Below are 14,943 nucleotides of genomic sequence, written 5' to 3'. Positions count from 1 at the left end.
TTGCCCCACCGACTTCACATTCGACACACGCGGTTACTTCAGGATTGCAATTATGAAATGGCAAAAAAAAAAATCAGGATTTCAATTCAAATATAGCAAAAAATAGCTGATCTATAACTGCGACGCGTTTTGAGCTGGTAGATCAGCTATTTTTGCTACAACACTAATATGCAATGTGGCCCTCTGCAGTGAGTGTGGAAATATAGTGGCCCTCTCCATCGTCAAAGTTGCCGACTGACATAGAGCAATTAAATCACCCTGATTACCCTGAAAAGCCAGGGCAAGATGACAGAGGATGAGAAGAGAGAGAGGAACCAGAGATAAGGGATTTCCGATTATACAATAAGATTAATTTTTCTACAATGAAAGGAACCAGTCAAGTGCAGCCAGAAGCTGGAATCCATATTGTGAACTGTTTTTGTGACCAAAACACCCCACACCATGAATATGAAAACCTTTGCATGACAATGTACTGTTCTGCAACTAATTTATATCTCATTTGCACCACCACATATTTGGTACCTGTTGGTTTAATTAACACAGGTTGGAAGTCTGAGGTCTTGCTGTGCATCTCCCGGTCTGTAAAAGAAAGAGTTGCACATATCATAACGTGTACATTTACGTACCTGTAGGAATACCAAACAACTCGCCCCTTTACCAACTCGCCCCCGCAAATCTTTTAAATGTATTTAACAGTTAATACCCATGTTTTGTAATGGCATCAGCATGCTATTATGCCCGTGGATATACCGAGTGAACTTAACAATGATAAATTAATATGATAATACCTTTTAAATAATCACCAACATGAATTATGTTTGTTATTTACAGCTAGGTAGAGTAGTGGGGCGAGATTGAAAAGGGGCGACCGTACCTGTTTCCCCTGTAGAGGTATTTCATCCAGAATATGAAATGTTTTTTTGGAGGGGGGGGTGGGGGGGTAGCTTCACGTGCGCATGAACAAAATGTGCTGGGTCACGGTGCCAGCCCTTCCACTGGCTCGTGGAGTGTTCAGCTGTGTCTGCATTCAAACCACCACACAACATTCCATTCCAAATACAGCGACCGACGCAGGCCGGTTCACTGCCACGCGACAAAAATAGACCCCGGGGCGAAGTGGAGGGCCTTGCCAAGGAGAGTCTCGTTACCCCCTCTCCCTTTACTCCACTTGACCCCACCATGTCGGTCTTCTCCTTCCAACCTGTAGCTCCACTTGTCCTTTTCCTGTTCCCTCCTTTTCTGTCTGACTCTCCTCCTGTCTGTCATATCTGTTGTAATCTCGAATGTCCCGTGCTTCTTGCAGCACCTGTCCTTCCATAACCAGACCAGTTAGTACCATATTTTTCCTGTGTAAATCCTTTGATAGCTCCGGCCCACTGTGACCCCCCCCCCCTCATCTCTGGCTCTCAGCCTGTTGTTCTGCACAGAGCCGAAATGTGTGGATGGAAAAATAGCTTGACCTCAGTCATGTTGCTAGAAAGATGGTGGTGGGTCATTAAAAAGGATAGTGACAGACATGTAGTGTTTTGCTTTGGCAGATGGGTTATTTTTAACTGTGTTTTGACTGACAGTTTTCTTGTGTGTGTGCATGTGTGTGTTTATATGTCCACAGCTGAGGCAACCCCCAGTGAAGCGTCTTCGTTTACGAGGGGACTGGTCTGACACCGGGCCCCGAGCTCGTCCCGAGAGTGAGAGAGAGAGAGACGGTGAGAGGTCTTTTGAATCGCACTCACAGCAGACCCGCATGGCACGCACACATCTCCGAACAGCAGTTCCACCACGCGACCCGCATGGCACACACAAATCTCTGAACGGCAGTGGAAATCCAGTTGCCCAAAATGCTGTTCCACATATGCAATTAACCCTTCGCTAAGCCCCACACACTCCATCCACTCTGCGATGGCAAGCTGTCCATGTTAAATGACAGGAATTCTCCATTTAAATAACCGATCTATCCAACAAGGCCTGTAGTAGGCTATGCACTGGAAAGATTTGCATGACATTATTTCAATAAACTAGAAAATACGAGGAAATCTTATACAGTATCCAACTCAATCAACTTTAACGACCGTTGGACAGGAGTTTTCATGCACGGTAAGACTACTTTGATTAGTATTATTGCCATCACATGGGTGGGTCAGTCATGTAACTTTCTCGACGTTACATTAGGGCTGTGTATGTGTTCAACAACACAGCCATGCAAAATAACATTGACCGCTATGAGGTGACATTGCCCACCTTAGCTATGGTTGCTTTTGTCGTGGGGTTTAGCAAAGGGTCAATTCCTCTCTTCCTCAGTTGTGTAGCAACATGTGTTGTTGAATGTACCTGTATGTCTGAGTGCCGCTACAATCTCCAATCTCCAGGTCCGGAGTTTGGCCGTGAATTTGAAATAAGCACTGGCCAACCTACAGGCAGGCATGCCATTAGCCTTTACAGAAAGAAAAGAATGCACACACTAGCACATATATAGTATTAGGGATATGAAGAGAAGTAATGTGATATTTCGAAGAATAAATAACGGTAGTGGGTCGCACACACCAAGACTTCAGTTCAAAACATTTATTTCATTTTGAACTGAAGTCTTGGTATGTGCGACCCACTACCGTTATTTATTTGATATGTTTTGAACAGGTATTAACGCACCTAAAGTCAGCGCGGTGGTCACATGAAGAATACCATAACTTCATGAATTGTATTTTTTCAGGGATGTTTCTGTTCTGAGAAGAACAAAATGAATAAGGTGACACTTGAGCCAATGTTCAAAACCGCACAGTATTCCACGCATTCAGCATGGGTGTCGCAGTCCCCCTATTTTGTCCTCCTTCTCCTGAGCAACTTAAAGTGGAACCATCTCAAGGGCCCCTGCACCCTTAATAATGTTTTGCTTCGTGTGTGTCCTGTATTTTCTCTTACATCGATTGATCTGCATGCTCACTTGCAAGCACCAGTGTAGTGAGGAGCTGTGTGCAGCATGTCTAGTGGGGAAAGGGCTTCACACACACACACACACAGGACATAACGGCATCCTTCCAGGTTGGAATGAAGACTGAAGCTGTTAGCAGGCGTCTGTTGTGAACAGGCATGAGAATGCAATACCATATTAGTTGTACTTCACGATGATTCATACTGCCATTAATAACACCGTGTTGTAAGGCTATGTATTTAGTTTGCGCCAAGTCTGATCTTAAATCACTGTTGTCCACACTCGTGCAGGAGAGCAGAGTCCCAATGTGTCTCTGATGCAAAGAATGTCAGACATGCTGTCCCGCTGGTTCGAGGAGGCCAGCGAAGCTCAGAGCAGCAGAGGAACCAGGCCACAGGCACGACCCAGGGGTGAGACACACTAAAACGACGCCAGTCCAGCTTTATTCCTGCAGATGTTGAGACGGGACAATGAAAGCTCTTACCCCATTTCGACCTGAGGACAATTCTAAAAAAGAATCTTCTAAATGGACAATATTCTGAAAAACCTCATGTTTCTATGTGTCAGTGGTTCTTAAACTATTTCATGTCAAGGACCCCCAGAATTATATGTACTAGTCCTTACCCGTTGTGAGATATTTGCCCCCCCCCCCCCCCCCCCCATTGTGGCCGTGAATGGTACTGCGCCCGGGTGCGTTTGTAATTGACTAATACATTAATTAATAATCATTAATGTGTCAAATAAAAAAAGGGCTTCGTTACGCCCTCCATATGCATATGGTCAATGTCTGTGTGAAAAGTGGGAGTGATTGGTGCAGGCAGTAAGGAGTTACGGCACTGTTTCTGACAGACACACGGACACACAGACATTCGGTTAATTATAGTATGATATGATTTGGCCTTCGACCCCCCCCCCCCTCAGGAGCAAAGATTTGAGTTAAAAACGTTTGCTCTGAAAGAATATATTCAAAGATTTGCACCACATTTTCATGATTTAAAAAAAATAGCAGATCTACAAGCTCGTAGCACAGCATTCGCGCTATGAGCTTGTAGATCTGCTATTTTTCAACAGCTAAAGTATAACCTAATGCTTAAAACACCAAAAGGGGTTCTCGCTCAAAACTTCACCACTATTCAACCTATCTTCATATAATTGGTCCTCACTAATGATCATGATAAAATATTAAAAAAAGAAATGGGCTGTGGGCAGTTCAGAAACCTGTCCACCAGTGACATAGCTAAGCTAATAGAAACTGCAGGCTTTCTATACCTGAAAAGTTTCAATGCGAAAATGGAAGCAATCGTTTCTCACGAAAATCTAAATATTGTTTAAAAATATATTGTTTAAATGCAAAAATCTGCCTAACGATGATGTCACTGGTGGATGGGTTTCTGGACTGCCCACAGTCCTCCTATGAGACACGGACTACAGAGTAGAAAATAATCGTGCTATTTTATCATGAACATTAGTGAGGACCAATTATATGAAGATAGGTTGAAAAGTGATGAAGTGGTCCTTTAGACCTGACATCAAAATAAAAAGAATGTCAAATCCTGACAGTTTTCTGAATGTCACTATGTCAGTGGTGCTCAATATTTCATGTCAAGTACCCCAACAATTATATGTAATTGGTTACCGACACCCATCTGAAAATATGTAGTTTTTTCAAAAATAGCAGACCTACAAGCTCATGCCATGAGCTTGTACATCTGCTATTTTTCAACAGCTAAAGCAAAACATAATGCCCCAAAAGGGGTTAAGCATCCATTTGTGTTGTTTCTTCTTCGCCTATAGGAACGGCACTCCGTCCAGAGGGGACCTCCGCTGCCCCGGGTCCCCCCATGCTGCAGGCCTCCGCTGCCCCGGGTCCCCCCATGCTGCAGGCCTCCGCTGCCCCGGGTCCCCCCATGCTGCAGGCCTCCGCTGCCCCGGGTCCCCCCATGCTGCAGGCCTCCGCTGCCCCGGCTCCCCCCATGCTGCAGGCCTCCGCTCAGGGCCCCACGAGCGCCACTCCAGCGTCGAGGCATGCTGCTGCTGCGGTGGTCGAACCGGAGGCGAGTGGTGGCAGCCCCGCTGCCTCCGACGCCACGCCTAAATCACCCACCTCCTCCTCATCAGGGTCGTCGTCTAGCGTCTCGGCACCTCCTCCCCTTCCGGCTCCTTCCAGCTCCTCGTCAATGGAGAGCTCGGCCGCCACCACCTCCTCGCCTCCCACGTCCTCCTCCCCGGACTCGGAGCAGAGGAGTCGAGCCGACACTGCTGGGGGGACTCCCATACCAACGCAAACGCCCACACCCACCTCAGACCCCACACTGTCCGGTAAGAGTTTCGTCCTTATCCACACAAAGTACTCCTTGTTCCTCCACCTGGGCACGTAAATAAAATAAAAGTGCAGTCCCAGAAAGTCAGTGCCCCATCCCCCCCAGTCCAGCAGAGTAATATCTGCCTCTTCATTTGCATAATTTGTAGCGCGGAGTCTCCGTTGTGTGTGTGTGTGTGTGTGTGTGTGTGTGTGTGTGTGTGTGTGTGTGTGTGTGTGTGTGTGTGTGTGTGTGTGTGTGTGTGTGATGTGTGTTGGAGGCACTCCACTCAAGCGGCAGCATCACCTCACTCTTATCCCCCCCCCCTCCAGCATACTATTTGCTTCATTTCCTTCCCTTTTCTTTGCCTCAGTTGTCGCTCTTCTTCCTTCTCTTCATCGCCCTCCTCTTCCTCCCTTCCTCCCTCCCCTCACCCCAGTATTCACTCTTCCTCTTCTCCCCTCTACCTCCTCTTTGTCAGAGTACGACCCTCACAACCTGCCGGTAAGTTTAGTATGTAGGCGCTTGCAGAGGTTCCTGCTGCTGGCCGACCCTCCGGGACAGGGTGAGCGCGGGACAGCCTCTTCTTCTTCCTCCTCTTCTGAAGCCATGATGACTGAGAGACTGTCACAAAGAGCTGCCACTGTTGCTGCTGCTGCTGCCGAGAGGCCCCCCCGTACAGGTTTCCTGCCCCCCCCCCCCTTTTCATAGCTGTCGTTTGCCTGGCCTCCTCCTCCTCAACAACTCACACTGCCCCCCCCCCCATCCCATCCCGCTCCTCACCACTTCTAGGCATGGCGGAGTTGTCTCTTTTTTGCACAAACTAAGTGTAGCCCTAGGCTAAAAACTTAGGAGGTCGTGGCTTGGTATAATTGTGACAAAGTAAAAAAATGATCCCCAACCGTCACCCATTGACAAGATCACACCTCCCGTCCACGTTAACCACTATACACAGTACAATCCAGTGTTCTGTATCCATTCTGTTCTGTATCCATCCACAGAGGAGGTCCCACGTGAATTCTTACATGTCCATTTGTTTACACTTGTACACTCTGAGATAAATTAAACACTGAGGATTTACTGTGTAGCTGTGATGTTAATGTTATCCCCTTTCTGCTGTGATGTTCAGTCCTCAACTCCCGATTCCTCATTTTAATCCAGTTGCTGCTGGAAGTCCTCCATAGTTCCCCTGTTTTGGAGTGGCAACAGCCAACAATGGAGCGTTGCTTTGGCATCCCCACAGCTTGTGTGGTTGTGTACCTGTGTTTGACGGTGCAGTAAGAATGTACAATGCTCAAGTCTCATGACTAGAAGACATCATCGATGACCCAATCCAGCCATAAGCGGATAATATTGATCTAACGTGGGGAAAACGGCACTATTAATGAATCACTTACACTTCCGACACAAATTCTGGATGTTTGTGTGGTTGTCATGTGTGCTCTGCTCAGTCTGCTGTTAATACATTCGCCATATTGTCCCATCATTAATTGCACTACAGCTGATTTATAGCGGCATGAAACAATTTTATGCTGAATTACATGTCAAGTTTTGTCGTTTCTTTCTTTCTTTTTATCTGTAGAGTTCTAGCATGTGAACCCTCAAAATTTGGTGGAATGAAAGAAAGCAGAACAGGCTAATGGGATATTTAATACATTAACCCATTCGGGTTAATGTAGAGCGAACGTTTTTAACTCAAATCTTTGCTTCTGGGTGGGTCCCTGGAACAACAAATTTTCAGATGGGGGCCCGCGACCAAATACAGATAATTATGGGGGTCCTCGACATGAAAAAGGTTGAGCACCACTGGCACTGACATAGAAACATTTTACAGTTGTACCGTACATAGCTTACAGGCTGGCGAACAGAGAGGTGCTTATATGGTTACACCTTTTTGGGGGGGGGGGGGGGTGAATATTTCTCTGTGGGCTCTCACATTGTTTCTATAAAGATAAGCTCCTGTGAGTTTGTCATGGGTGTAATGATAGTCTAAGCCAGTGGTTCCAAAACGTTCATGTCAAGTACCCCCCAAATTGACGCTAATTAGTCCGCGGACCCCCATTTCAAAAGATATGCCAGGGACCCCCCCATAAGAGAAGATTTTTACGGCAGAGATTCTCAACCAGTTTAATTTCAAGGACATGTTTTAGCCATTTAATGGCATTTCTATCTCTGGGACCCCCAATTTATATAGTAAAATCATTTTTAATTTAACTCTTGAGTGTACAAATGTACATTTGTACTCTCATTTGTACTCTCAGAGTTACAGACCCATAAGGGTCCATTTGTTCCAAATTATCATTTAGCTGTGGACCCCCTGGAACTCCCTCAAGGACCTCTGGGGGTCCCTGGACCCCACTTTGGGAACCACTGGTCTAAGCAATGTATACTGCGCTCGAATTTATAGTGAATGACACTGAAGCTCAACTGTGGTTTTCACAGTGTTATATGTTGGTTAATCGATCGATTGAATACTTTATTAGCAAGTTTGGGAAAACGGTATAGGGCAGTACAGTTACAAAAGCTATGCTAAAAGGCTAACGCAAGGATAGCCCGGGGAGCTCGTTTCCATTGTGGCCCTTTTGTACTTAATTCATTATCAAGACGTACAATACATTATATAAATACACCATTTACCATTGTACAATGTACATACAATACATTACGCCGGGATCGCTGAGGGAGTGCATTATGCCCTTTCTTTGCCCATTTCGATGGCTTCATGCTTGGCCTTGACATGTACATGAATTTGAACTCTTATCCTGTATGTGCCCCGACTGTGTGCCCCCTATTGGTTTGAACTCACTGTCCGATGTTTAGTCAGTCTCATTTGTGTTCCAGATTCCCCCTCATCTGTGGTAAACAAACAGCTGGGATCCATGACTCTTGATGAGCAGCAGGGTGCGTTTTCTCTCTCCCTGCTTCTTGCTTTCTCCTCTCTTCTCTTCTCTTCTCTTCTCTTCTCTTCTCTTCTCTTCTGGCCTCCTCAACCCTGGTTTCACATAGCCAGACTTTCAGAGATCTCTGCCTACTGATTAGTTAGGCTTGGCTAGGTGGAGATATCCAATCGTCTGGCTATGGATGTAAGCAGACCTAGGATTCCATGCGTGGACAAAAGAAGCTGTCTGCCAGCGTCATTTCCGGGTTTTTAGAAAGCTGGTGGATGGAAATTAAGCTCCGCCCTCGGGGCAGGTTGCCGCGTCGGCCAGATTCCCGGAAAAGCTTGCCCCAGCAGCATTCTGCCGCGTGTGTGGAGCTTCATTTCCATCCACCAGCTGTCTAAAAACCCGGAAGAAACGCCGGCAGACAGCTTCTTTTGGCCGCGCATGGAAGTTCAGGTGTGCCCAGCCTCTAGTCTACCCTCTCTCACACGCTTCTCCAGTCCTTTTCTCCCATCATTTTCTTCCACTCTCTCGCTTTTTCGCTATCCACCACTACATTCCCGCTGCCCCTTGCCCCTTCTCTATGTCTCCACATGTGATGCGGCTTTTGCATTTGCATGAGACAATCTCCCCCTCACTCAGTAATGTACATGTGGATTGATAGATTCTGCCTATCTGATCCAGATCATGCACTCCTGTTTTGCCTTTTGGGTCGAAACCACTACTTTTGTTTTTCGTCAGAGAAATATCCTGTCTCTCTGTTGATTTTCCCCATGTTGGTCAGTGGAATGGCTGATATAATTTTTCCAAAGGTGTTCCTTTTGATTTAAAATAAATAAATGAATAAGGCTGAACAATAGCTGATTTCAGTTATTTTTTCCACAAGCAACATGTTGGTACCTTAGCAAAAAATTGGGCTGAGTGTAATGTTCCCTTTTCACGGGCTTGAATTTGTGTGTTTTCTGTGTTGCTATTGATAATAGATACCTCTTAGATAATCTTTATAGTGTGGTGTGCGTGCGTGTATTCTACCCAACCTGTCAGCATTGTTGCATGTGCCCCCAGCTCTGGTCCATAGCTCTAATGTGTTGCATTTAGAGCTATGTTACTCTACTTCCACCGCTCGCATGACTGCAGACCAGCCTCTTGTCTTTAGCGTAAATAACATTTTGCTACTCACCAAAACAAAGGCGGGTTGTGTCATTAGAAAGCCTACTTTCCTTAGTGGAAGCACTCTATAAACGGTATTTTTTGGCCAGAAAGAAAAATATTCTCTATGAGGCAATTCTCTGGGCAATATCGGTAGAAGGTAGAAGGAAAGTAGGCTTTCTAATGACACAACCCGCCTTTGTTTTGTTGAGTAGCAAAAACTTTCTTTTTATTTACTCTAAAGACGAGAGGCTGGTCTGCATTCATGCGAGCGGTGGAGGTTGAGAGTAACATAGCTCTAAATGCAACGCATTAGAGCTATGGACCAGAGCTAATGTGCCCCATGTGTTGTTGGTGTGCTAGCATGCCTATGCACAACCAAGCCTGTTGGGAGAGTCGCTGAGACGCAGTGTTGTTTTTGGCAGCAACATTTGATTTTAGTTTTTAATCATAGTCTTTTTGAATAGTTTTCATTTAGTTTTAGTCACCTGGAATGTTTTAGTGTTAGTCTAATTTTAGTCGACTAAATCTACGTTTGCTATTTTCAGCATGCAACCAGGTGTAAAATTACTTATACTGGATATCTTGTCCACTAGTCCCTTCCAAGTTCCTAACAATTTAGTCTAGTTTTTATTTATTGACGAAATTATCGATATATTTTAGTCATTATAGCTTTGTTTTCATTTAGTTTCTATTTAGTTTTTGTCAGTGAAAAAAGGTAGTCGACGGACATTTTTCATTTAGTTTTAGTCGACGAAATCAACACCGCCGAGACCTATCCATGTGTCACTTTATCCTCTGAATGTTTTGACCAGGCGGGTGTTTTGATTGTGATTTATCCTCAATTCACACTTGCTTCTCTTTCCATCTCTCTTTGTTTTTTTGCCTTCTCCAGGAGGCTCATCAGATGCTGTATCTCCTCCATGCCCTGTTGGAACAGGGCCTGCAGCTACCAGTGAGCCAGTGGCTTCCAGCAGCACCTCCACCACCACCACTACTGGAAGTAGTAGCAGTGGCCGAACCAGTGCAGCTGAACCAGTCCTGAGCCTGCACTACAGTTCTGAAGGAACCACCACCAGTACTATCAAACTGGACTTCACAGATGAGTGGTGAGACTGACTTCTGGTAAAAAATAATAATTTAGTTTAGTTTATTTGCACAAAAATAATAATTTAGTTTAGTTTAGTTTATTTGCACATTTAGTTTGTTGTACATTAAAAAACAAACAAAGGAAATTTCAAATGGGATGAAATACATTTGTATAAAAATCAGAAAAACAATGTGCCGGAAGGGCCAAAAAAAAACCCAGCGGGGCTTATCGAGTGGCCTTCCTTCAAGCTGCCAAGTGAGCTTTAACTAATTATATTAAATTAAATTAAAACATCTAATGAAAATACATATAGGCCAGGGGGGGGGGGGGGGGGGGGGTGTGTGTGTGTGTGTGTGCGTGCGCGTTGAGTAGTTGTGGTGATTTGTACAAAGCGGGCTACTCCTGAAAAGTTTATATGCCAATCCTAGCCAATGAGGGTGGATTATGAGAAATCAAACAAACCCGTCTTGATCACATGACTATGTGTACTGTTTTGCGTGAAATTTTGATAAAATCTGAAGCAGTAATATTAGAAAATGTGTTTTACATATGTCGGCCTCCTGGTGGCGCTATAAAGAGCAGATGTGAAAAATTCACAAATGACATCAAATGACGTCAGGGTATTAAAGGACCCAATGCCTTGCATTGTGAGTAGTCAATACGTCATTTGCTGGGACGGTGCATACGCATCGGATATCGTCCTGGGCGAAACTAATGCCTTGCATTGTGAGTAGTCATTACGTCATTTGCTGGGACGGTGCATACGCATCGGATATCGTCCTGGGCGAAACTAGTACTTGCGCACTCTGCTTGCACAAGTAATGATAATAAAGAGCAGGGTGACTTGGGCGTGTTGCCCAAGCTTGATAATAGGAACTGCAGTAATTGACTCTTGAAAGAACTAAGGCTAGTACAGTCTCTGATGTGAGGCAGTAATGTATTCCAAAAATGAGGTCCTCTGTACTTGATGGTGAACTGAATAATGAATAATAATAATACTAAAAGAGAGGTTGTGGGGAAATCCATCCGATCATTTAAGCTTTTCCACACTTTTCCACGCTTTTCCATTTGAGAATTGATTTAGTTTCCCAGGCATCTTATTTTCTTATTTTGACCTCTTTCAGGAGTAGCAGAACATCGAGCTCCAGAGCCAGCGGAGGGCCGAAACCATCTGGCCCTGTACATAACAAAGAGCTGTCAGAAGAGAGCTCCACAACACAGCAAGGTGACACAAACACAGCCAATAGAGAAACTATTGATGATTGATGATGCGTTGATGAAACGGTAAAATCCTTGAGTGTTAATTTATCGTGTAAAAATGGGCCATGGCTCAGCGGTCCAGGCACCTTGGCCGGTAGTCAGTATGGCAGTGTGCAGTGCGTTCGACTCCCGATCCCGACGACCTTTACTGCATGTCACTCCCCCATCTCTCTCCCCCCCATTTCCTGTCGGCCTACTGTCTGTCTTTCTATAAAAAGGCAAGAAAAAAAAACATAAAAAAAGAAAATAATTTGGTATACACAAATTTGGTATACACAAACACACAAAGCTGGCCATAGGAGGCCCTCAAAAATGGAGGGAAAAAGAACGAGGCCTGTAAAGCCTGATTTATATACTTGTTTGTGCATCATGCGCATTGTGAGCTTCTAGATCTGCTATTTTCACTGCTATAAATCGGGGCCAGAGGTGCGAACATATGTTAGGCACATTTTAAAACTGTTATTGCTTTGTACTTAGATTAGATGTATTTGTATGTAAAAGATTGTTTTGGGTAGATGTGTAGTTGTAAAAGATTGTTTTAGGTAGATGTATAGCTGTATAGAAAGGCCTAACCAGGGACTGGGGTTGCAAATTAGCCTTTGCTACAAACCCATTATACAATGCAACGGTTTCATGTTTTTACAATACAGTGTTTTGTATTGTCCCTGTTAAATAAACGTATAAATAAAAATAAAAGACACCGGCGCACTAAGTAGAAGTCGGGCGTAAGTGCGTTCCCTGTTCATGACTCCACCTCGTCTTGCCTTTCCTTTCCCGCTGGCGTTCCAGTTGTTCCGGCCGTGTCCGAGTCGAGCCAGAGCAGGCCCGCTCCCCGTACGGAGCCGGCGTGCAAGGCTTCCTCCTCTAGCACACAGGGCAGTCTGTCTGCCCCGGCCCCAGCAGAGGCCTCCTCCCCTGAGGGGGGTGGCACGTCGTCCTCTTCCCCTCCTCCCCCGGAGAGAAGCCAGCCGGAGGGCATGGAGGACACTTCAGGTGGGTGTAGGAGAGAGGAGCCAGTGGGAGAGGAAGGCCAGGCGGGCGGCCAGGAGGGAGCAGGGGGGACGGCCGTGCAGCCGACGGCGCGGAGTAACCAGGACTCTGACGACAGTGACGACGATCCGATACTTATCCCTTCTTCGAGGTACAGAGGACAGGGCCAGAGGTATGGACCAATGCATACTCTACCTTAAAACCCATTTCGACCGGAGACTAGATTCTACAAAATGACTTCTAAATCCTAACCGTTTTCCGAAAAAACCCATGTTTCTATATCGGTGGTTTTTTCATGTCAACGACCCCCACAAGTTATATGTAATTTGGCCGGTGACCCGATATGTTGTTCCAGGGACCCCCCAGAAGCAAAGATTTGACGTTCGCTCTGAAAGAATATTATATTCAAGATTTGTGCCACATTTTCCCATTTATTTCTAAAATAGCAGATCTATAAGCTCGTAGCGCTGCACTCGGTGTCGTGCTATGAGCTTGCAGATTGCTATTTTTCAATAGCCAAAGTATCACATAATGCTTAAAACACCTAAAGGGGTTCCTGTCCTGAATGGGTTAACCAATGGCATATAATTACTTTGTGTACATAGAAAGTGTGCAAGAAAAGGCGTGCACACTTTATTTTTTTACTAGATTCAAGTATCACTCTCCTTTTGCATGGTATTTAAAGGTGTGCCATTATGTTTTCTTTTATGGATGCCTTGCCATTGATGATTCTACTACTGTACATATAGACTTAATTCCAGGGGATCTGCAGTAGGAGATAGAATGATCAGGTAAAATATTTGTATTGACAATTAAAGCATCTAACCTGCAACGCGTGTGGCATCAAGTTAAAAAAAAAAAGAAAACAAAAAAAAAGATCAAGGTGGAAAAAGTGATTCGTCATTTTTCACCATTTTGTTTTATGGTTTTTGTTTTGTAAGGTTTGGCCAATATTGCTTGCAGTTGATTAACAAAACATGGCTAACGATAGTGTTAAAGCATGCCTTGCATGTTGTATACTGTCCACCACCTCCAGTTGAGTCATTACTACATCGCCTAAGCACATAAACACACTAGAGGGAGCCAAAGATTTACGAAAACATTATGACAGCCAGAGTTTGTGGCTGGAAAATGTCCAGAAGTATATCCCTCCTGGGTTCACAGTCACATGCACTTTGCTCAAAGGTCAGAGCACACGGTCAACGGCAGTTTAGTGCCCCTGGCTTGGTGGTTCAGTGTTTTGTTTTGCTTTGAGTTTCGTCAACAAATAGACTAGACTAAAATGTTAAGAAGGGACTAGTGGACAATAGATCTAGTATAAGTCATTTTACACTTGGTTGCATGCTGAAAATTGCTGATCTACAAGCTCACAACGCGCGACGCGTTGTTGTAGATCGGCTATTTTCAGCAAGTGAAAGATCTGTCATTACGACGGCATCAAGGCCCGCCAAAATACATTTTAGTCGACTAAATCAACTGTAGATTTAGTCGACTAAAATCTTATGATATTTAGTTGACTAAAACTAGACTTGACACTAAAACATTCCAGGTGACTAAAATATGACTAAAACTAAATGAAGTTCTATTCCAAAGACTATGACTAAACCAAAACAGAAGTTTGCTGCCAAAAACAACACTGATGGCAGAGTTGGTGGGCATCATGTATGTGACATTCGCTGTTGGTACAGAGGTTCACACAAGCTGCAACCATTTAGTTCTAACGCGGCCTCTTTACCTCCAGGCTTAGCTGCATTTCGTGCATACTGAATGTCCTAGAAAATGTTGAATTAATATGGATGAGTGGGTGGTTATCACAAAGACTATCCATGTTATTCTTCAATAGTTTAGTAGTGGTGATTGAGCGAATTAGTTCTTTTGAATGCATTGAGGCTGCTTTCTGGCTTGGAGTTGTGTTTACTGAAGTTATTTTTGGTATAATAGATAATTTAGTAGCATGATCAGTGACTGTCTCTTAGCTCTCCGGACTAGAAAACGTGAGTTATTGAATGCTCTTTAAAGGATAATAGAGCATTGAGTGATGCCATGGGGGTCAATAGAAGCGTGAATGATAGATGGAGTTCCCTTGTGTTTCACAGGCGTTCAGCGGCCGCCCGTATTCAGGAGCTGTTCCGCAGGAGGAAGGAGAGAAGGGAGATGGAAGAGAGTGAGACCCAGAACATCAGGAGACCCTTAGTTAAACAGGTCTACAAGGGCCACCGCAACTCCAGGACAATGGTTAGTTAAACAGGTTTACAAGGATCACCGGAACTCCAGGACAATGGTTTGTTCTCAAACCAGACATTAAACATACACTTAGTTAAACAGGTCTACAAGGGCCACCGCAAC

General features: G+C 44.7%; 1 protein-coding gene across 4 annotated transcripts in view; it reads left to right on the top strand.

The window, feature by feature from the left end:
• Nucleotides 1-14,943, top strand: part of dcaf6 (ddb1 and cul4 associated factor 6) — a 30,979-nt gene that overhangs the window by 12,489 nt on the left and 3,547 nt on the right. The window contains exons 8-17 of one of the 4 annotated variants that reach the window (XM_083776114.1): nt 1,613-1,706; nt 3,217-3,336; nt 4,721-5,245; nt 5,708-5,908; nt 8,068-8,127; nt 10,153-10,366; nt 11,472-11,572; nt 12,397-12,769; nt 13,347-13,388; nt 14,694-14,832. In XM_083776114.1, coding sequence (XP_083632240.1) covers nt 1,613-1,706; nt 3,217-3,336; nt 4,721-5,245; nt 5,708-5,908; nt 8,068-8,127; nt 10,153-10,366; nt 11,472-11,572; nt 12,397-12,769; nt 13,347-13,388; nt 14,694-14,832 — 1,869 coding nt within the window. The remainder of the gene's footprint in view (nt 1-1,612; nt 1,707-3,216; nt 3,337-4,720; nt 5,246-5,707; nt 5,909-8,067; nt 8,128-10,152; nt 10,367-11,471; nt 11,573-12,396; nt 12,770-13,346; nt 13,389-14,693; nt 14,833-14,943) is intronic. The other 3 variants (XM_083776115.1, XM_083776116.1, XM_083776117.1) reach the window with 3 other exon arrangements.

Source organism: Protomyctophum parallelum, assembly GCF_964188405.1.
Source record: "Protomyctophum parallelum genome assembly, chromosome: 11".
In the NCBI taxonomy this organism is placed as follows: Eukaryota; Metazoa; Chordata; class Actinopteri; order Myctophiformes; family Myctophidae; genus Protomyctophum; species Protomyctophum parallelum.
This window is presented reverse-complemented; position numbering and strand designations above follow the sequence as displayed.